Source organism: Solanum stenotomum, chromosome 1 (assembly GCF_019186545.1).
Source record: "Solanum stenotomum isolate F172 chromosome 1, ASM1918654v1, whole genome shotgun sequence".
NCBI classification, from domain to species: domain Eukaryota; kingdom Viridiplantae; phylum Streptophyta; class Magnoliopsida; order Solanales; family Solanaceae; genus Solanum; species Solanum stenotomum.
The window spans coordinates 13,365,439-13,389,252 of record NC_064282.1 but is presented as its reverse complement, the minus strand read 5'-3'; the positions used below and the strand labels follow the sequence as shown (position 1 = coordinate 13,389,252).

At 30.6% G+C, this 23,814-nt stretch overlaps 3 protein-coding genes across 3 annotated transcripts; 1 reads left to right on the top strand and 2 right to left on the bottom strand.

Annotated features, from left to right (window-relative positions):
• Positions 1–582: 582 nt before the first annotated feature.
• Positions 583–1,634, bottom strand: LOC125856855 (putative B3 domain-containing protein At5g66980). The gene is made up of 2 exons (XM_049536540.1): positions 1,476–1,634; positions 583–900 (listed from the first exon to the last, which is right to left on the bottom strand). Exons 1-2 carry the CDS (start codon positions 1,632–1,634, stop codon positions 583–585), a joined length of 477 nt encoding a protein of 158 aa, XP_049392497.1.
• Positions 1,635–2,922: 1,288 nt separating this feature from the next.
• Positions 2,923–7,243, top strand: LOC125867806 (peter Pan-like protein). Its single transcript, XM_049548387.1, has 7 exons — positions 2,923–3,175; positions 3,854–4,033; positions 5,035–5,265; positions 5,431–5,523; positions 5,607–5,794; positions 6,584–6,777; positions 6,938–7,243. The coding sequence occupies exons 1-7, from the start codon at positions 3,158–3,160 to the stop codon at positions 7,066–7,068; spliced, it is 1,035 nt and encodes a 344-aa protein (XP_049404344.1). The 5' UTR covers positions 2,923–3,157; the 3' UTR covers positions 7,069–7,243.
• Positions 7,244–10,277: 3,034 nt separating this feature from the next.
• On the bottom strand, positions 10,278–12,918 carry LOC125867693 (ETHYLENE INSENSITIVE 3-like 1 protein). The gene is made up of 2 exons (XM_049548263.1): positions 12,734–12,918; positions 10,278–12,294 (listed from the first exon to the last, which is right to left on the bottom strand). Exon 2 carries the CDS (start codon positions 12,282–12,284, stop codon positions 10,470–10,472), a length of 1,815 nt encoding a protein of 604 aa, XP_049404220.1. The 5' UTR covers positions 12,285–12,294; positions 12,734–12,918; the 3' UTR covers positions 10,278–10,469.
• Between the last annotated feature and the right edge of the window lie 10,896 nt (positions 12,919–23,814).

The following is a 23,814-nucleotide window of genomic DNA, read 5'->3' as shown; positions in this document are numbered from 1 at the left end:
ACCTTTCAGATTGTGGGGAAGGAAAAGAAAGCTAAAACTGGTACGTAGCATAGCAAGTTTGACATATGAAAGGTCAAAAGCTGATCTGATTTCACTATTTGGGTGTTCAATCAAATGTCCAAATATTTAATTTACGTCAGTTATTTAATGGATAAAACTGAAAGATAATAATAACACACAAACACGACATTTTCAAAGAACCTAGCAAGGAAGGACTCCCTATTTTTATGAAAAGATTTGAATTTTATAGCCTGTTATACCAAATTCCAGAGATGTTAAAAATGTTTATTTTAAATAATTAAGGTACATATTTGACAAAGTTTTTAAGAAAAAATTAGCAATTGTTTTTTGAGTATTTTGAAAAGAGTGTTTTTTCTCTAGAATCATTGCTGAAACTTTAATTGTTGATATAATATTAACTCAGCTGCTATTCAAATTATTTAATCAAACACATACTCTACTACTCTTCAAATATACTTTAACATGAAGTCCACAAAAACATGAATAAAGGTATATGTATCCCTTGGAATTATAATCGAGGTGCACAAAAACTCCACTAGTATAATAAAAAGAAGTAGGTAGCTAATACTTGTATATGACATGGTCTCTTCCTTGATTTTTTTGTATAGTCATAGGCACTGATTTCTTGCAGCCATTTGTAGTGAATACTTTGACAGTAAATGAAGAGTCCCCTTCATCATCATATATGAATATCAAGAAATACCCATTCTTCAGAGACTGATATTTTATGAAATCTTCCCATCCTTTTCCAATGAAAATAACAACTCCATCTTCACTCTTTTCAACACATACATCCCAAACATTCCCACACAAGTCCTTAATTTTGCTTCTTTCTTTCATATTCTCCCCATATTTTCTACTAAAGTCCTTAGGCAAAACCTGTATAGAAACAGACTCTTTTTTTAAGTAGATCTAAACGCATAGTTTTAAAAAAGTATAATGATCTAGTGTGTGAAAATGAGCAAAAATAACTTTCTAAGAAAATACTATAAATTTACAAATCACATTTCACATTTATGTGACCCTTCACACTCCAATCAGGCAAGAGCGTAACTATATTAATTAATTCAGTCTGGTCAATCGAACACCCTTCATCCAAAAATTGTACTTTTTAGAAATAACTACTAGTAAAATTTTGAACACACAAAATTTCTAGCTTCGCCACTACTTCAACCTGCCTCATCTTCATCTCCAATTCCACCTCCACTTCCTATAGTCCCATACTCACACCCCGTAATATTTATCTATATTATATATTAATCATTTTAAGATAAAAGAGTAATATTTATTGCATATATATCGAACAGAAACAAATAAGTAAAAAAAAAAACTTCACTTATTTTTATTTTCCTGGAGAAATATAATTTCCTTTGTATCGAACAGACCTTCAAAGAATTTGAGATTTGTATAAGAAAAAGTGTAAATGTTAAAGAGTGATGAGAGATAGAATGTACAAGTTGTTGAGAGCTCCGATCAGAAAGGAAGAGCTTGAAGAACTCCGGCCGCCGCCGGCTGACCGGTGAGGAAGTTCCGGCGACGGCGTGTTTTCCTTTTTCTTCAGAAATCAAAGGCTTAATATTCTTCGTGGGTCTTCCTCTTTTCCGTTTCTCCATTCTTCCTTTCTACTCAATACTACTAACTTCAATTACATTATAAATCAATATAGAGAATAAATACATGTCACTTCTCACCAACAACACGAACGAATTAGTACTTATTATAAATCAATTTATTTATTGACGCTTAAGGGGTCGTTATACATATAAGAATAATATTAAATAAAATATATGGAATAATAATGTTTGTATTAGTTAGGCTTATTTTAAAAGGAGTATGTTTTGCATTAAAAAAAATTATTTACATAGATACTCTCCACTTTTATTACATCAGATTGTGATGGACAATTGAATCTTTTATCTATTATGTTAATGCATGTATTAAAACCATGGCATTGTCATAATATTAATAATTAACACCTTAATGCACAATAAAATGTATAACTAATTTATACTAATATATAAGACTAATACATACATTTTTTTTTCTAATACACTGATCTACCAAATAAACATAAATTAAACTTTATGTAATAAAATATTAATGTGTGCAGGAGTGGGAAGGGGAAGAAAGCTTAAAATGGTAAGTTTGAAATGTGCAAAGTAAAAAGTTGAATAATTTGATTATTCAATAGTTCTAAACATATATCTGCATGTGTCTGTGTATATGCATGCTTTACACCATATGTCTGATTAGTTTTAATGAAACTGATTACATCATTGTAATCATTTTAAATTTCACGTCTCTCAAGAAATTAAATAAGCTTACTATTATATTATTATCGGTGAACATAAATTAATCATTGATGAAATTCATACTTTCAAGGTTAATAACTTTCAAAAGTAAAATAAAAAGAATATTAGTATTAATTTTGTTAAATGATAAATATTAAAATCATCTAGTATTTTTTAGTAAAGACGACATATAAATAGAAATGGACGAGGGAGGATAAAATAACTCATTTGTGCGTATATTTTTTCAAGAAACACATTTGAATTATAAATAGTTATAATAAAAAATATGACCAACACAATTTGAATTTTGAGAATTTTAAATAAATAATTTATATTTTCATGATCAAAACAACTACTAATTCATCAATCTTAATAATTAGCATTTCGAAATTATATTTATCGACTAGAAGAAAGTGTCCTAATAACATAATAATAATTAACTTTTTTTTTTACTTTAATAAATTATTTACAACCTCTTAAATAAGTTTTACAAAATCACAAGTTTAATATTTTCTTAATAATCTTTTCTCTGGCAAAAGTCAAAAATACCCCCACAACATTCACTTTGACAGGGACTAACTAGTAATTCTACTTATTGGCAAAGAAAAGGAAAAAAATAAAAATCTACTAGTTTGGGTTTAGCTAGGGTTTTATGTAACTTGTCTTCTTTCTCCTCCATTGTCACAAAACCCTACGGCTGCTAAATCACTGGTTTTGTATAACGTGAATTCAAGATTGATTTCAAAATCATATATTTGGGGAATCTTTTAAAAAACCCTAAAATTTATAGCTCGCAATTTGCAGGATTCAGAGTAAACTTGGAGTGCCGTACATATTAGTAGATTATGGGTCGTTTCAAAAGTGTAAGTAGTTCTGCTTTGTCTATTCTATGTTTACTTTGTTTTTTTTCAGGATTGCAGTTTTCGATTTATCTAACTGGATTTTTAGTTCATTCACATTTTTCATTGTTTTTGGGTTTTAAGAGAGATGTGATGAGCAGTTTAGGAAATGGTGCATTAAGTAAAAAACTAGGTGTAAACAGAAAATTTATGTTTTTTTTTATAGCTGCAACAATTATTTGTGGCCCTTCTGCCCAGAAACATAAATAGATGATTTGACTGAATGGAAGTTTTGAGCTACTTTTAGCTGTTGCTTATAATATCCGTAACTTGTTTATACGTAAAACAAGTAATGATGAGTAAAAGATTTGGTTTTTAACCCTTTTTCGTATTAAAAAAGGGTTTAATCACCTGAGCTGAATTTTTTAATATTGTTGTGAGGAAGCCATTGTATGAATGGAAGATGTCACATTTTGTTTATCTGTTTTTGGTTTTATTGAAAGCAAAGGAAAACAAAGTTACTCACGAGTCACTGCCGTAGCCTTTGGTTCCTTTTTTTGAACAGAAACAAGAAATGATGATTAACTAAACAATGATTTTGTAGAAGATAGATATGTGTTCCATTTTTCTGATTTTTTGTAAGCTTTGTGACAATTATTGTGGTGGTGGTTGAGCTGAATTCTTGAATACTCATTTAATCAGAAAAACAGGAAGCCATTTGTCAAGCAAATTGCGAAGAAGACGCCAACGGTCGACCATGTTACTGGAGACAAGATTCCAAAGAGCTTGGTGTTTTCAAGGGGGAAGATTCCTGGTCCTCTCAGACAGTTGCAAATGGACTTGCGAAAATTGATGCTTCCTTATACTGCTCTCAAGCTCAAGGTAAAGCCTTAACATAGTATGTTTATTCGTGCATTCGGGTGCTTATCTGGTTTTTGCTTGACAGTCTTGACTCTTACTAATTGTTTTACTATCTAAAGTTGTTAATACGATTTGGACCTCTTGCTATGGATATTTTTCAGGCTTCTTCTAAATTGGGACTTGATCCATAGGGCTAACAGACTAACATTGTATGAATACACGAAGCCCACTCTTGCAAAGAAACAGTACAAATCATCTTATATGTAATGAAGTACAGAACCCCATAAACTGAGAAAATTAACCCTATGAAAAGCTTCTACAACTTCTCCTACCTTTTGCTAAAATAATAAAAAAAAACAGTTGCTAAGATGCAAGCTGATAAATGTAATCCTCAAATACTGGAGTGAGACAACAGAAATGGAGCATGTCATTTTCTTTGTCCCTGCAGTATTGCATGGTTTAATGCTTACAGCTACAAATTTAAAGAAAAGGAAAAGGAACAAAAATTAGTTGATGTTTGTAAAGAGTGAGAACGGGTTAGACGTCTTTTTCTGCACTGTGACCCGTGAACTTTCGAAGAGATGATTTCTCTTCAATGCCTTTGGACATTGCGAAGAGAGTCAAGTAGGAGCTTGTTTAATTTGGAAAGGGAAAGGGGGTGTGTTTTGTTACTGGTACAATGTATTAGCTTTTTTCCGTTTAACTTGTGGACTAGACATTATGCCTGTTATTCTCCTGGCTTCTGAACTCCTGCTATTTGAAAGAAAGCAAAAATGATCAATTAAAATGGTACGTCATTGGCAGGACAGATCTTTTCAGTGCTTCTGGCTTCTTTTTGTTTCCTAGACTTATGAGCTCTGTAGCTTTTTGCAGCAATACATGATTTTGTCTTGTGATATAAGCTAGAAACATGAATATATTTGTCTGTACCTATGTGGTTCTGCATATTACAATATACATCTGTTGTTGTCTGTATTTTTCATACCTTTTGACCAAATAATGTTTCCTCAATTTAATTTCAGGAATCAAAACGAAATAATCTCAAAGATTTCGTGAGTCTTGCTAATGGTATGATGGTCACACATTTCCTCATATTGTCAAAAACTGACTCTGCAGCGTACCTGAGGGTTGCCAAAATGAAGCACGGTCCAACTTTAACGTTTAAAATACATAAATATTCATTGGCTGCTGACATTGCTCAATCTCAACTCCGTCCAAGATGCCCTCCGGATCTTTTCAAAAACCCACCGTTGGTAATCTTTTCTGCTGAATCTTAGATGACTACTTCACACCTCCCGACATGTAGATGCACCTATGAAAACATACTCATGTTGCCATTTTATAAAGTTGGTTGTCTTGTATTGGCATTATCTTTTTTTCTCTACCTGGTCAGCTGAGCTCCAGAATTATGCTTGCAGATTGTGCTATCTGGTTTTGGGACAGGGGAAGAACACCTAAAGCTCACTACGTTTATATTCCAGAACATTTTTCCTGCCATTGACATAAATACAGTGAGTGAGAACCATACCTAAATTTCTATTCTGGCCATAGTTTGTTTCACCAGCTGTTAATGGAAAATTGTTACACATTGCAGGTCAAGCTGTCTTCATGCCAAAGGATTGTATTACTTAATTACGACAAAGAAACAAAGCTTATTGATTTCCGGCACTACTCTATCAGATTACAGCCAGTGGGTGTTTCTCGCCGAATCAGGAAATTTGTGCAAAACCATCAAGTGCCTGATCTAAGAAGTCTTCAAGATGTTAGTGACTTTGTAACCAAGTACGTTTCAATGTCTCTCAGTGCTGCTATGGCTTTTTTGATTGCATTCGATGCGATTATAGTTTTCCTTCATTTATCTGGTTGATTTATTATCATTTTTTTCATAGTGAATTAGGCCTTTCTATTTCTTATCAGCCGAGGAGCTGGTCTAGAGTTAGTATAGCTATCTGCATTTGTTATCCTTCCGGAATCAGGTTGTGTGTAACTGAGATCGTTGAATTACTGCAGAGATTCTATTCTTACTTCTTCCCTATTTCCTAACCGCTACTACCTTTACAAACCCTCTTACTATTTGGATTATTAGCCAAGTGTATCCTTAGAAGAATTCTGTACGACTGTTACTGTATCAATCCAAAAAACCCTGTTCTATTCTATCTCCCACCTGCTACTCACTCCCCTCACCCTTGCACACATATCCATTTCCATTACTATTATATAAGTGATGATAATAAGCATGCAGCACATGGTCAATAGGGTTACCTGACAAGATGACCCTTTTATTATCTTAGAACATTTTCCTTTGGTTAAGGATGCCGCGGTACTAGAGAGGAAGATGTAACTGAAGTAGATGGGGGTTATATGTTTCCATTTATAGGCTATTCTGGCTTTTGCTTTGCTTAGTATGTCTTGGTAATTTTGCAAATACCATTTTCAGTCACTATGGGAAAAGAAAGCTTCTAGGGTGTGAACGATTTGACATTTTTCTCCTTTGTTATATGAAATGTAATGTAGTCCTGCTATTGTTGTTCTCTGAATTTTCATTTGTCTCTCTCTTCTTTGTCAATGAAGAGCTGGTTATGGATCTGAAAGTGAAGGGGATGATGAGGCAGCAACCGTAAATCTGTCATCTGATATTGGAAGAGTTAATCGAGCTTCTACGAAAAGTGCTGTCAAACTTCAAGAGATTGGACCTAGAATGACTCTTCAACTTGTCAAGATTGAAGAGGGCCTATGTACTGGTGGACTCCTTTTCAATGAATACGGTAATTTTCTCTATAACCTCTTTTTCTTACATGAAGCAAAAGACACTCCTTTTATTTTGCTGGTTACTTGGCTTGCCATTGGTTTATTAGCTATACCAACTACAGAAATCTTCGCGACGTTACTTCAATTTATTCTCAGTGTCATGCTTGTTGCCTTCAGGTAATGTCGATGCTAAAAAATCGGAAAATGAAGAAGAGGATGAACAAGAAAGTGATGAAGAGGAGATGGATATAGATGAAGAGCTAGAAATTGAAGATGAAGAGGAGCAAGAAATTGAAGAAGAGGATTAATTGGCTCTTTAATTTTGTTTATTTTGTTCTTGTTTTAACTTGTATTTGCCAATATATATGGTGAGATGCTGGAAGAGGAAATAATTTCATATTTTAATTTGCTCTCCTGAGCTACTATACTATAGTAAGTAGTAACTATACCTACTAACTCCGTTTCAATTTGTTTCTCTTAGTTCGTTTTAAAAAAATACTTCCTTTTTTTTTTTTGGCAACTTTTCATGTAACATGTTACCACAAGGTTAAATGCTATTTTGATGCATTGACATATTTTTAATTTAAAAAAAAGTTACTTGTGTTAAATTTTGTGCTGAGTAATACTCAGTAATTAATACTTTGACATTAACTTGACAAAAAGGAACTAAACTCTTTTACGGAGTTCAAATTACTTCCTCTATTTACTATTTCAAAAATAAATTTTCAATTTTTTATTTATTTATTTTAAGTTTAAACATATAAAAAAAATCCATGTTTTACTTTTATCATTAATTACTTATTCTCCAAATTATTTTTGAAGATATAATATTAAATATCAATTAATAGCAGTGTAACATATAACAATGAGTTTGTTTTCGAGATAACAAAGCTCATTTTTTTATGAAAGATTTTACCTATAAATTTATATTTTGAGAACTTGGCAATAAAAATATTTTACCATAAGTTAAAGTATTTACTTATTTTTCAAATAGCGTCTCTCTTTTATGGAGTATAATGAATGTTGAATGTGACATGATGCACGAATGGTACCAATATCGAAAAGCAAAACTAATTTTTCAAACAAGAAAGTCTATGATTTACACGTACTTAATTTTGAATCCGGTCCATTTTAATTGTCGTTCTTATTAAAAATAATTGATCTGAAATAAGTACTTTATTGTTTTAGAAAATCAAATATAATTAATTATTAATTTTCACCTTTACCTTTACTTAATAAATATATGAAGAAATTAATATGATGAAAAAAAAATTAAAATCACATAATTTTTTTTATCAAATTACCTTTTTAACGTCGTTAATATATTCTTAATGACGTATAAATAAAAAACTATTTTCTTAAAGACGTATAAATGAAAAATATGACACATAAAATTCTCAACAATAAGTTGAACGTTTCATTTTCAAGTAAACCATCTCAAACACGTAATTTGACTGCTTTTCTTTGTCCACCCATAAAAGAAGAATCCAAAAAAAAAAAAAAAACATTTTTTAAAAAAGTAAAAAAAAAAAAAGAACTTCTAGAAGATGTTTTAAATAGTTGAACTTAAAGCACATGTGTCTTGTCTTGGGTTTTAATGTTTTATACAGCCAATAATTATTTATAATGAAAAAGAATTATTCAAAAGTAAACGGTACTAAAAAAACATCTTTAAATAGTTTATCTCAGGAATATACTGTCAAGTGGCAATAATTTATTTATTTTTCTTAATTAATATTGGAAGTCTCTTTTTTTATTAACGGTTTAGCTTTATCAAAAATCATATTCTTCTTATTAACGGTTTAGCTTGTTGTGATTTTAAGCTATTGACTAGAGCCTAGATGAATAGTGTACGAAGAATCGATAAGTAATTTCATTAATAATTGGTCGATTTAATTATTGGAACAACTCATTGAACTATTTAAGACCTCTAATGAATATAGATCGAACCTATATAATGTTTTTTCAACTCTTAAGTCGTTAAATATTAAAATTTGTTAGAATTTTGCCCTGATTTTCTTTCCTTATTTGAAGTTTATTTATTTCCTTAAAGAAAAGTCAAGTATTACCATAAATACTTGAACTTTTCTGAAAGGAAAATATAATTTTCTTCCATATTTGATTTATTCTTTCCTTAGAGGAATAGTTTGGAGATCTATAAATTGAAGATCCATATTCTCATAGCATAACATAATAGAATCCACAATGTAGTCGTTTAGTGAATTTTGTTTATGGGGAGATTTAATCTCTCAACAGTTTTAATATTTTTCTTTATATTAGTTTTCATATAATAATATTAGTTTTTAGTATAAGTTTTTGTCATCTAATTTATCAATCATATTATTTGCAATTGTAGGCTTCCGCATGACGCCCTAATCACCCTTTAGAACCCAACAAAATTCGGTATCTAAAGAGGATGAAAGAGAAACACACCATTTTCTCACTTGCACATTTAATTTAGGTACTTTGACCTGAAAAGCAATTCCATTTGTTCACATTAAACCAAACAAAACAGTAGAATAAAAGGCACTAGGTATTCTTCTCATCTGTCCTAGTCGTGGTGGATAGAGTTATGTAATACCTGTTATTGGTGGAAGGTGGCAGATATTTGGTGAAATTAGTCGAGGTACGCAAAAGCCGGACCGAATATCGGTCATANAAATATTGAAATTCTGTATCTAAAGAGGATGAAGGAGAAACACACCATTTTCTCACTTCACATTTAATTTAGGTACTTGACCTAAAAAGCAATTCCATTTGTTCACATTAAACCAAACAAAACAGTAGAATAAAAGGCACTAGGTATTCTTCTCATCTGTCCTAGTCGTGGTGGATAGAGTTATGTAATACCTGTTATTGGTGGAAGGTGGCAGATATTTGGTGAAATTAGTCGAGGTACGCAAAAGCCGGACCGAATATCGGTCATAAAAAAAAATGTCCCAGGGTGGGGTTGGGGATGGAATTCCAACTATCCTCATTTGTCGTAGGCACTAATGACTTTTACCAGAATGACACTTAGATTTGACCTATACCAAACAAAACATTGCAGCTGAGCTTATTACATTATTATTACAAGAATGAAGCATGTGATTCGTTAGAAAAAAACATAGGGTTAGGCAAGGTAGGACTATAGACCTTTGACGATTCGGTATCGAAAACTCACTGGTCCAACTAATCTAGATTCACACTGCAACAAGAACCACTAAAGGGATGAACACTTCCTACCAAGAATCTCTCTACCCACAGAGCTCGAACTCAAGATTTTTCTCTATTAGAAGGTTTTGTCCCATACATTTCACAGGACTTCTTAATAGTTGGGACTTAAGTCAATTGCATGTCAAAAAAACATGAAGAAACTTCATGATGTACACTAGCAGACTAACTGGGAAATGGATGTTAAACCTGTTTCACCACCATGGTGCCCTCAAAAGAGCTTGCGTGATATTCTTAAAACGCGATTATCAATCATGAAGTTGTTCCTATCGCATGAATCATGATCAATGGTATAAATAAGAGCTGAGTTTAAAACATAATTGCATAAAGATAATACTGTGTTTAGCACTTACAACCATCAAAACATCAACTAAATCACAAAGAAACTACAATACCTGTATATATATAAAGGACAGAAAGTTGATCACTTATCTAAACATATACAACCTATCAAGCCTTCATGTAGGAAATAAGACAGTTTAATACTAGTACTAGTTCAGAGGTACCATGTAGATATATCCTGCTTTGTCAGCTGTTCCATGGCGTAGTCGCTTCCTCCCAAGTTGAACGGGGAACCAAATCTGTAGTCAGTAATATCATTTATGTTTCCACCGAAGGGGGCGTCAAAGGGCATTTTGCATTGATCATATTGAAACTCTGTTGAACGATAAGCAGGCATGCTGGTTTCTTGAGCTGAGGTCTCCATATGTCCCAGGTTGAAGTTGCCATCCATAGGACGTTCAACTGTTTGTTGCTGCTGCAGGTTTTGATTTACTAGAATCTCAGAAATTCCGGAACAGATGCTACCATTTTGCTGAAAGTTGTTGTCGTATGATGTTATGAGGTCAGAAATAATCCTCTGGTCATCTTCAGGAAGTCCAAGCCCAGAGGCACTCATCGAAGAGGAAGCAGTGACTGATGAGACCGCTGGCTTAGAAGGAGCAGTTTGTGCAGGAAAAACTGTGTTGTGCTCATAGTTGATCTGATACTTAGGTGTACTATGTGTTTGAGCAGAATTGAACCGGAATGGACAACTCATTTGGTGGTTATTTCTTGAAGTCCTGTCAAGGAATCCAGCTTGATAATTGCTGTATGGGCAGTGAAGGTACTCACAAGTATATATCTTTTGATCAACAGACTCCTCAAAACATGGTTGCTTCCTCTTTTGGATAAAATCAGAAGTTAAATCGATAATTTCTCCTTTCACTGGAGCTAAACCTGGCATCAAGATCCTATCTTTAGGTAACATGATTCCAGTTCGGAGATTGATGTCATGGGGTTTACATTCCACTTCATTGTTTCTCTCGTCATCCACTCCTTCCACATCGTAATCGCTAGCATCGCTGATGAAAAAGGAACCATTACCAACAGCTAAAGATCCCTGTGGGTAGCTATCAGGATACAGCGTACGAGCCAAAGCCTCTTCTTGATTGATAATAGCAAGCCAAGTTGCACTCTCCTTAGCTGTCATCTTATCCTGCAAGCACTTTGACTGACGAACAAGCTTGCGAATCTTAGCAATGTCAGGAGAGATGTGTTTGATTACCGCCGTCAGAACACCAACCTTCCAGGCCTTCTTCAGATCATGAGGCTTCTTGTATGGAGGTTGAACTTGATCATTTGGCAGACCCAACTGACCCCACCAGTCCTCTTTACCAGAGGGCCACCAAGGAGGAGATACCCCCTTCTCCAACGGAAAACGCCTCTGTGGAGGATCACAGTGCTGCATCAAAGCAGACAAAAGGGATCCTAGAGTTGTATCCTGCAGCTCCTGTAAAGTGTGGGGAGTGGAAACTATCACACTCGATTCCTCAACCCTCCCGGGAATCTGATTATCAGCCTGATACTTAGCGATGGCAGCAGGGCCATTTCGATCAAATCTGACCTTTTCCTTCCACCAAGCACGAAGATTGTCCGAAGCACCAGTCACAGGCTTCCCTTTCTCAGGGATAATTCCATAAACAAAACCCTGAGCATTACAAACTTCCATCATTTTCAGCATGTACTTCAGTATACCATCTTGTGCACGCGACATCTTCTTTCTACGAGCCTGCTCCTGCGACTGACGCTGCTTCACACCATCCCCCACCTCTTTATTCTTGTTCTTCTCTTTGAGACGCCTCAAAAGCATTCGATCCCTCCACATCCTCCTCTCTAGTTCATCCACATCCATCTCCTCATCACTATAGTCCTCCTCCTCCAACCCAACCGGCTTATCCTCAACTTCTTGAGCCACATCTCCTCCACATCCCATAGGATCAGATAGAAACTCAAAATTTCCAGAGAACCCCATATCTTCAAATATCCCCATTTAGCAAATTCTGCAACACCAATTCAGATACAACAAAAAACTCAACTTTTAGTAAAATCAATTCCAATTCAATCCAAAATCAATGATCTTTAATCTAACATGATCAAACAAAACACTCCAAATTCCTCAAAACCAGATAATCTTTCTACAGAAACAAATCATAAAAAATTACTCCCACATCATCATATAAATATAACTCCATGGAGAAAAAAACACAAACAAACATAAATATAACAACCCCATAAAACAGAATTTCATCATTTTTTCTACTGATTACTATTAAAAATTCAATCTTTACTTTTCTTTCTTTGTAAAAAAAAACACCCTGTTAATTTCCACATACACTCTGATCTACCTACCCCTTCAAGAACCATATTTCACAACAAACCAACACTCAAAAAAATAAAACAAATTAAAAAATATATTAAAAAATCAAGAAAATGACTTACATGATTTTCTTGAAAACAGCTTGTTGAAGCTATATCTATGGCTATACTAATCTAATTTTGAACAAAAAAAAAAGGAAAAGAGAGAAGGGGTTTGAGAAGAATGTCAGGTGTATTGAAGTGATGTTTGTGTATTGGAAAGTTAGAAAGAAATATGAAGAAGAGAGGAAGGTGCAAAGACATTAAAGTAAAACAAAGTGGAAAATGCAAATGAAATACTTTACTACTAAAAGGATAAGTTACAACTTTTTTTTTCCTTCTTCTTTTAACTATGGATAAGTTAAGTTAACTGTGGTCCTAAAGAGTCTCATGCTGACGTATTCATTACTTTAATTTTATCAAATTAGTCCCTATAGTTTCATATGTTTTGTTTTTTTACCCAACTAGTTTGTAATGATTAAAATATACCCTAGATACTCCTCAAATCAATTTACTTGAAAAAATAAATTTATAAAATAGTATCGATTTATAGACAATGTTTCATTGTTTGCAAATAACATATGTGTTCAAATGCTTGAACTTCAGTTATGTTAAAAGTTAATATTATTCTATAAGTGGAAAATCGATTGTTTTATTTCAAAATTTGAAAAAATCATTCTTGTAAAGGAAAAGAAGTACATTTGTCAAAAACTTTTTAATAAGAAATAAAAATATATTTGGACACAATTTTTAATTATAAAAAGAGTCAATATTTTGTCAATCGAAATCATTATTTCATATAAAATACTTATCAAATCAATTTATTAGCTTCAATACTGATTAACAAAAACAATGTTTCGTTGTTTAAATAACACGTGTATTTAATTATTTGAATTTCAATTATTACGCTAATTTAATAATATTCAACGAGCAGTGTATAAATTGTTTATTCCAAAACTTAAAAAAATTAGAAGGGATACAGTTGTCAGTAACTTTTTAAAAATGATAAAAATATATTCATGCATAAATTTACTTATAAAAAAGTTAAAATTTTGGGAGTGAAATAATTATTTTTTTATAAAATACTCCTCAATCAATTTATTAGCTTCAATTATCTAAATTAAGTTGAAGAGTGGAAAAATAAAATTGTAAAATGATATCGATTTATAGATAGGATTTTATTATTGCAAATAACACGCATGTTCAAAAGTCTGATTTAAGTAAACGTTAATATTATTCGACAAGCTTGAACCGAGTTTTTTAAAAGAAATGTGTAGTTGTCAATATTTTTAAAAAAATAAAAAATTGTATGTGAACATAAATTTTACTTAACATAAGAGTTGAAAATTTGTGAGTGGAAATCACCCTTTCATATAAAATACTTCTCGAATCAATTTAACAGCTCCAAATTCTCTAATTTAAGTTAAAGATTGAAAAATAAATTGTAAAACAATATCAATTTATAAACAAATGTTTCATTGTTTGCATATAACATGTGTGTTTAAATAGCTGAATTTTAGTTGTACTAAAAGTTAATAGTGTTTTACAAGCGGTGAACATACTATTTATTTCAAAATTAAAAAAAAATTATAAAAAAGATGTACAATTGTCAATAACTTTTTAAAAATAATAAAACTATATTTGGGCATAAATTTTATAAAAAGAATTATTTTTTATAAGCGAAAATCATCATTCCACATAAAATACTCCTCAAATCAATTTATTAGCTTCAAATTAAATTCTCTGATTTAAGTTTGAAGGCTAGTAAAATTGTAAAACATCATCGATTTACAAATAATGTTTCATTGTTTACAAATAACATGTGTGTTTAAATATCTGAATTTAAGTTACGCTACGAGCGGTGAATCGATTATTTATTTCAAAACTAAAATAAATCTTTCCTTTTTTTTTTAAAAAAAAGAGTATTTGTCAATCACTTTTTATCGATATTCAAGAATTAAAACTCATTTTTTATTGCAATCTTAATAGTTCAATTATTTGGTTACCTGAAATCTCACATTCTCCACTATATAATTTCTTTCTTTATTTAAAAAATAAATAAATAAACCGTTTTTCAATTTAAAAAAGTTGATGGTGTCTTTTTAAATTTACTGTTTTATTTGGAGTAATATTATAATTTGGAGGAAACATGTGAATATTTATATTTGTTCCAAGTGTGAATAAAATAAATAAAACGTGTGCAATGAAAGTACGAAATCAAATGTCTTTAATTAATTACGATAAAATATCTTGATCTCTCTTTATACTCAATCAAATATTGAAATGTATTTCCATAAAAATAAAAGTAATAATATTAATTGCTTTAGTATACAAAGTTGGAAGCTATTTTAAATCTTGAAGTATATCACATTTTATGTATGATTTAATAGCTTAATATCTCCAAATTAGGTAACATGTCATTAATTTAACTAGCCAAAATAGATAATCAAAATATTAAAATAAAACTAATAAGGAATCCTTATAAAATTGAATCCTTTGTAACAATATTTTACTATAACAGTCAAAATAAAATTGAAATTAATTTTTTATAATATATTTTGAAAATCTCTAGAAAAAAATTTACCTATAAATGCAACATTCATTTTTTTTTTCTAGCAATACATTCTTTATAAAATTACCCTTCATAATAACATATATCTTTTTTTTTATGGTATAATAATTAGTCATTTTTATAGAGATAAAATCTCTAAGATTATCAATGACGCATAGAGATTTTGATCAAATATTTTGGTAATTCAATACACGATTAATGACAGAGAATATTTAATCATTTTAATATCTGATTTCACCATTAAAAGATTTTCCTTCTTTTCACAAAGTGAGATTAAGCTTAGTATCTGATATTAAACTTCTCTACAATTGTTAAATATTATTTAAATTTTCAAATATTGTTATAGACACATAACAATTCATCACTATAATAATTAAAAGATCAGAGAAGGGTCTAAAATGCCCCTCAAGTATTCAAATTGGTATAAAATTACCCTCCATCCACCTATCGGCTCGAAAATACCGCTGACATCCACCTTTCGGCTCAAAAATACCCTCGATGTTAATCCTTTGACTCATATTTGCCCTTATTTTTAATAGCTCCCTTAAAGTAAAATTATTAAATATTTATTTATTATATTGCTCAATGTGATTGGTCCAAATTTAAATCCTTCTCAAATAAATAATAAAAATGATATTTTCAAAAAATCTATTTTTCTATAATACCACTTATGATTCATATTTTGACCCGATACACTTGAAAATAATATTGAAAAGATAAATAATTTCGTGATATCTTCCTATTGGCCTATTTTAAATCAACCCCAATTTATTATAACGTAACTCAACTCATAAATGAGGATCCAACTAAACTCCATACTTACCTCGACTGATTGTCCATCTAAAAAAATTATTATTTTCATTAATATAAAATTTTCTCTCAATTATCCAAATGTCTTGTTCATTTTTTCTCTTTCATTCCTTTTTTTAATCTTTTATTCTTAATTAGGATATTCGAGACTCAAACTTGTATAAAACTCACATATTTATATTTCTTTAATTAGTATTATTGTCATGATGGGATGAGGGTAGGGATAAGAGAAATGATTATTTTTATTCTTTTATATTTAATTTTGGGTACACACAAAAGAAAAATGTAATATTTGTACATATTTTCTTAATTAAGTCATCTTTTATTAAACTAATTATTTCTATATGAATGCATCATTATTTCCCTCCTTTTCTCTCTCTCTTGTTTATCACAAATTTAAAAAAAAATTAAAATTGTGGACAAGATCCAAATAGGAAAAAAATGGAAGAGATAGGACGTGAAGGGCCGGGGAGGGAGAAGTGTAGAGAGTAGATTCCTAACCTTTTTATAATTTTAAATTTACTACGAAATTCAAAACCAAGTCAATCATGTGAGCTTATATATTAAGTAATTTCAAATTATTTTAAGAGAAAAGGGCCTAAATTGCCCTTAAACTATGAGATTTTGTACAATTTTACCCTCCATCCACCTAATGAGTATGATCCGTTAGACATAAGGGTATTTTTGAGCCGAAAGGTAGACGTCAAGGATATTTTAGGATCGATAGGTGGATGAAGGATAATTTTGTACCAACAAAGCTATTTGTATATTTTAGGACATCTTCTCTATAATTGTATAAGAGCTTTTGTTGCATATTTAGTACGAAAAAGAATATTGAACAAACATGGATATGGACATATAATAAAAATATGATTTTGTGTATTTATTGTAGTAGTAAATTTAATATACTAATAGAATTTCCTGTTCAAGAAAGATTCTGCTTCAAGAAAAATCTTTTATCTAGTTTAAAGGGTTGAAGTAAATATAGAATATTCTGAAGGTATTTGTTCATAAAACATCTTGTTACTAATTAGGAATTCGTTTTCAAGCTAATTCAATGCCCATTTGATGTGAATATTATATCGTTGTGTCAGTTCACAAATCAATTATCTTATTAATCTAACTAAAAAGGAACTATATAAATAATTCAATTTTAAACTTCTATTTTACGCTTAACAAGAAGCTTCTATAATCACACAAATATCATAATATACTTAAAGTCAAAAAAATCATAATTATAAAATAGACATTTCCAAGCGCTCGTAATTAAAAATAGATATTATCCTAGAGTTACATATTATACAAAGTAAAACCACAGGAGAAATTTGAAACTCTATAATAATAATTATTTTCGGAAGATCGAATAACCCCAAAATTTCCATTCTCTAGGACTACAAAGACACAGTAACAAATTATTTTGAGGGCGATTGTATCATTACGAAAACTTTGAGTACCTATACGAAGTTGAAGTAAAGGGATTCAGCCGCCATTTTTGATTCTGATTTTACCTTTGCCTAATTTTCAATTATTATATTTTCACCCACCAAACTTAACCTTGTCACGTGCAAGGTACAATTTGGTGGGCCCTTACAATAGAAACTGGTCCTTGTATTTCTATTTTAAGGTAAAGTTGGTCCCATCCTTCAATTCTTGAGCTTATCCATTGTCATAGTGACAAAAAATGATGAAAATGGTCCATTTACTTTAAAAGTAGGTTCAAAATGGTGATTTAAGCAGTTTTGCTCTTTTAAGTTTGTGAAAAGTATGCTTAGTATATGTTAAATATCCTCTACGTTTTATTTTAATTTTTTTTCTCATTTTAAGAAAAATAATAAATAGAAAACGTACTTTACTCTAGAATACATGATATTCTTTTTTAGCGTTAAGAGTTTAGTCGGAAACAGTTCAAAAAGATGACAATTATATAAATTAATTAAAAAAGTGAAAACTGACTGACAACAATCGATCTAAAATACGTCATTTTTTTAATACTAATACCAATCAAGCACGATTGAATTTTTAGCACATAGATCTAGAAAGTGTGAAATCAATGTGGTTCAACCGTTTAAAATATCATGTAATTTTTTCTTTTGAAGAAATCTAGAGAATTCGGTCATTTTTTTTCAAAATATTTTTTATTTTCATTAAAGAAATTGTAACGACCGGTTTCCGTTGTTATAGAAAAATTAACGGGGAAAATTTTTGGGCCGAAAAACTTTTTCGTAGTAACTTGGATTTTTCCAACCTAGTCCAAATTTAGACGAAATCGAAGTCATTAAGGTGTAGGAAAATTTGGTAACAATCGGGTGATTTATTTATGATTTTGATTACATGAGTAGTTAGATAAGTCATTAAGGAATCCGTACGACTTTACGAAATTGAATTCGGATGAGTAGAACTTCTGGAATCGATCTTAGCGTGAACGGTATTTCCTGAGCGTCATTGGTTAAAGGTGTGTTGTAAAATAGGGATCTTGGAATTATTAAAATAGCTCAATGTTTCGTGCAAGCCGCTTTGGCGGTGGTTTTGGTCGCTTTGGCGGGGCCGCTGTATTGAGGTGAGGACCGTTGTAGCGGGCCAGACGCGACTTTAAGTCGTAAATAAACCCAAAATGATTTTATTCTGCATTTTTCAATTTTTAGAACTAAGGAACGAACCCCAAACGACTCGTGACAGTTTTCCACCATTCTTGAGGCTAAAAAGTAAGTTTTTCACTCCCCGAATCCATTTTTCGATCCGTCTAAACGTAACAGAATGGGTAATTATCGATGGGGGAAGGTTTTGATCTAGATTCTATGGTGGAAGCAACCCTATTTTGAGTGCGTGGGATCATGGGTATGATCTAGCGTTGTTAGAATTGTAAGTAATTCGGGTAATTAGTGATTGTTTATTAATTCCAGTATTATATTGATTGTTTGTAGACCAAGAACAAGTGGAACGAATCCAAAAAAGGAAAGATCAAGTTTCTTAGGGTTTAAAACTTGTTTCGAGGTAGGTGATGGTTGTGATTCTATGATTGTGTGATGTATGTTTGTTCTTTCTTCATTATGATACATGTATGTATATGAATGTTGCATTATTGATCACCCTTGTTGTAAATGAGAATTGCCATGAAATCATGACTTAAATGTATGATCTTGAGAATATACTTGTAATTGTGATTGTGGCTTGTTGAATGGATCGGATGTTGTGTTCCGACACACTAACTTAACTTGGATCGATTGCCACGTTCTGGCATAATTATGGGATCGATTGCCACGTTTCGACATAATCATTGGTTCGGGTACCACGTTCCGGTATGCTAACTGTTTGGGTTGGATTCCATGAGAGGACCAATGACTTGTCATAATTGTGTATCTTGAGAAATTTGTAAATTTTCATTGTTCGTAAATGTTGATAATATTGTATATGTTCAATATATATGCATGTGATTATATTGTTGTATTGACTTATGTATGTTACACTTAGTGGGATAACCGTGTGATCCTACCAGTACACTGTAGTTGTGTACTGATACCGCACTTGCTCTTTCTTTGTTGAGTACAGGGCATTTTCAAGCGGCTAGTGACAGACCTTGCTTAGAAGATCAGTGATCGTTCGAATTCAAGAGTGAGTCAATTCTTCCGGGCTACCATGGGTTCTCTTTCGTCTATGTCCACCATTTTAGATTTAGACTTTCTAGTTAGTTATTAGTGCATTAGTTTGGGGTTGTATCCCTTCTTATTTAGACTTGTTGAACTTTAGATGTTTTGGTACATTGACTTTCAGGTTCTAGGTGTTACTTCCGCATTTGTTTAGTTGATAGACTTTTGTTTGGAGTTTATGGGAACTCCCTATTTCTTTCCTTAGTATTTAACTTGTTTCGTATCCTTAAATGCTTTAGTTTTTGGTTTAGTTGCTTGGTTTGGGTTGTAGTAGTAGTTCTCCCACCGGAGGGTTAGTGTGGGTGCCAATCACGGTGGTCTAGATCGTGACAGAAATGGACCGTATGCTGTTGGCTATTTTTGCAAAAATAAAAAATGAGCTTAAATAGTAGAAATAAAAAAAGTGAAAGTCTTAAACCAACAAATAATCATGGTCTAGTGGTGGTAAAGATCAGGGTTTGACTCCAATGATGTATTTTAAAACTGTGTAATATAAAAATCAATCAAATCGGTCATTATTTTTAATTATTATTTATATACCTATCAAGAATTTTTGATCAACTTTTGATAGACTTTCTCAAAATTTAAACGAATACGGTTAGTTTTAGACTTTGGTGGTCCATTTTCATATTTCTTCATAGTGTTAGAAATAATTATAACAACAATTTTTACCACTACTTCGTGGGATAGATAAACTGTTTCCAAATGTTGAAAATAATAATAATTATTAGCTAAACTGGCTATTAATTCGGGTAATACTCACTTTTAAGTTTGTGAAAAGTAAGTATGTTTAGTATATACCAAATATCTTATGAATTCTATTTTTGATGTTGTTTTAGTTCTTTTTCTCGTTAAAAAAATAAGAAATACAAAATGCACTTTACTCTTGAATACGCGAGAAACTTCTTTAATGCTAACAATTCAAATAAATGACAATTATTTAAATTATTAAAAAGAGTAAAAATTATCCGACAACAACCGATTTGAATTCGTCATATTTTTGTATTTTCTACTAATACCGATCAGGCACGACATAATTTCAGCACAAAGATCTAGAAAGTGTAAAGCCGACCGAGTTCAATGTTAATAATATCGTGTAAATTTGTTTTTTTAGAAATCTACATAATTCGATCAATTTTATTTTTTATTTTTAATTAAAGAAACCAATCGAACACGGTTGACTATTTTTGTAAAAAAATGAGCTTAAAGAGTATAAATAAACCATTGTTATAGGTGACAAAAATAATGAGAATGGTCCATTTAGTTTAAAAGTAGGTTCAAATTGGTCATTTAAGTGTACATTTAAGCAGTTATGCTCTTTTAAGTTTGTGAAAAGTATGTTTAGTATATGTCAAATATTTCATGCATTTTATTTTAATCGTCGTTTCAGTTTTTTTTCTCGCTTTAAGAAAAATAATAAATAGAAAACATACTTTACTCTTGAATACATGTCGTACTTCTTTAACGTTAAGAGTTTAGTTGGAAATAATTATAAAAATTGACAATTATTTAAATTATTTTAAAAGTGAAAACTGACTGACAACAACCGATCTAAAATACATCATTTTTTTCTACTAATACGGATCAAGCACAATTGCATTTTTAGCACATAGATCTGGAAAGTGTGAAATCAATCTCGTTCAACCGTTTAAAATATCATGTAAATTTATTTTTTTGAAGAAATCTAGAGAATTAGATCTTTTTTTTTTCAATATCTTTTTTATCTTTCATTAAAGAAATGGACCGTATTCAGTTGGCTATTTTTGCAAAAACAAAAAATGAGCTTAAAGAGTAGAAATAAAAATAAAATGAAAGTTTTAAACCAACAAATAACAATTGTTTAGTGGGTGGTAAAGATCAAGGTTTGACCCCAATGATGCATTTTAAAATGGTGTAATATAAATATCAATCAAATCGGTCAGTATTTTCAATTATTATTTATATACCAATCAAGAATTTTTGATCAATTTTTGATAGATTTTTTCAAAATTTAAACGAATGCGGTTAGTTTTAGACTTCGGTGGTCTATTTTCATCTTTCTTAATAGTGTTAGAAATAGTTATAACAACAAATTTTATCACTACTTCGTGAGATAGAGAAACCGTTTTCAAATGTTGAAAATAATAATAATTATTAGCTAAACTTGCTATTAATTTGGGTAATACACACTTTTAAGTTTGTGAAAAGTAAGTATGTTTAGTATATGTCAAATATCTTATGAGTTCTATTTTTGATGTCATTTTAGTTCTTTTTCTCGTTAAGAAAAATAATAAATACAAAATGCACTTTACTCTTGAATACATGATAAACTTCTTTAATGCTAAGAGTTTAGTCGGAAAGAATTCAAAGAAATGACAATTATTTAAATTATTAAAAAAAGGAAAAATTAACCGACAACAACCGATTTAAATTCGTCATATTTTTGTATTTTCTACTAATACCGATCAAGCACGGCATGATTTCAGCACAAAGATCTAGAAAGTGTAAAGCCGACCGAGTTCAATGATAATAATATCATGATATTTGTTTTTTTAGAAATCTACAAAATTCGATCAATTTTATTTTTTATTTTTAATTAAAGAAACCAACCGAACTCGGTTGACTATTTTTGCAAAAAAAATGAGCTTAAAGAGTATAAATAAACCATTGTTATAGTGACAAAAATAATGAGAATGGTCCATTTAGTTTAAAAGTAGGTTCAAATTGGTCATTTAAGTGTACATTTAAGCAGTTATGCTCTTTTAAGTTTGTGAAAAGTATGTTTAGTATATGTCTAATATTTCATGCGTTTTATTTTAATCGTCGTTTCAATTTTTTTTCTCGTTTTAAGAAAAATAATAAATAGAAAACGTACTTTACTCTTGAATACATGATATACTTCTTTAATGTTAAGAGTTTAGTTGGAAACAATTAAAAAAAATTACAATTATTTAAATTATTTTAAAAAGTGAAAACTTACTGACAACAACCGATCTAATACGTCATTTTTTTCTACTAATTCCGATCAAGCATGATTGAATTTTTAGCACATAGATCTAGAAAGTGTGAAATCAATTTGGTTCAACCGTTTAAAATATCATGTAAATTTAAATCTAGAGAATTCGATCATTTTTTTTTCAAAATCTTTTTTATCTTTTATTAAAGAAATGTACTGTATTCAGTTGGCTATTTTTGCAAAAACAAAAAATGAGCTTAAAGAGTAGAAATAAAAATAAAATGAAAATCTTAAACCAACAAATAACAATGGTTTAGTGGGTGGTAAAGATCAAGGCTTGACCCCAATGATGCATTTTAAAACCGTGTAATATAAAAATCAATCAAATCGAGCAGTATTTTCAATTATTATTTATATAGCAATCAAGAATTTTTGATCAATTTTTGATAGATTTTCTCAAAATTTAAACGAATGCGGTTAGTTTTAGACGTCCATTTTCATCTTTCTTAATAGTGTTAGAAATAGTTATAACAATAAATTTTATCACTACTTCGTGAGATAGAGAAACCGTTTCCAAATGTTGAAAATAATAATTATTATTAGCTAAACTTGCTATTAATTCGGGTAATACTCACTTTTATGTTTGTGATAAGTAGATGTGTTTAATATATGTCAAATATCTTATGAGTTCAATTTTTGATGTCGTTTTAGTTCTTTTTCTCGTTAAGAAAAATAATAAATACAAAATGCACTTTACTCTTGGATACATGAAAAACTTCTTTAATGCTAAAAGTTTAGTCGGAAAGAATTCAAAGAAATGACAATTATTTAAATTATTAAAAAAAGTAAAAATTAACCAACAACAACCGATTTAAATTCGTCATATTTTTGTACTTTCTACTAATACCGATCAAGCACGGCTTGATTTCAACACAAAGATCTAGAAAATGTAAAGCTGACCGAGTTCAATGGTAATAATATCATGTAAATATTTTTTTTTAGAAATCTACATAATTCGATCAATTTTATTTTTTATTTTTCATTAAAGAAACAAACCGAACTCGGTTGACTATTTTTGCAAAAAAAATGAGCTTAAAGAGTATAAATAAACCATTGTCATAGTGACAAATATAATGAAAATGGTCCATTTAGTTTAAAAGTAGGTTCAAATTGGTCATTTAAGTGTACATATAAGCAGTTATGC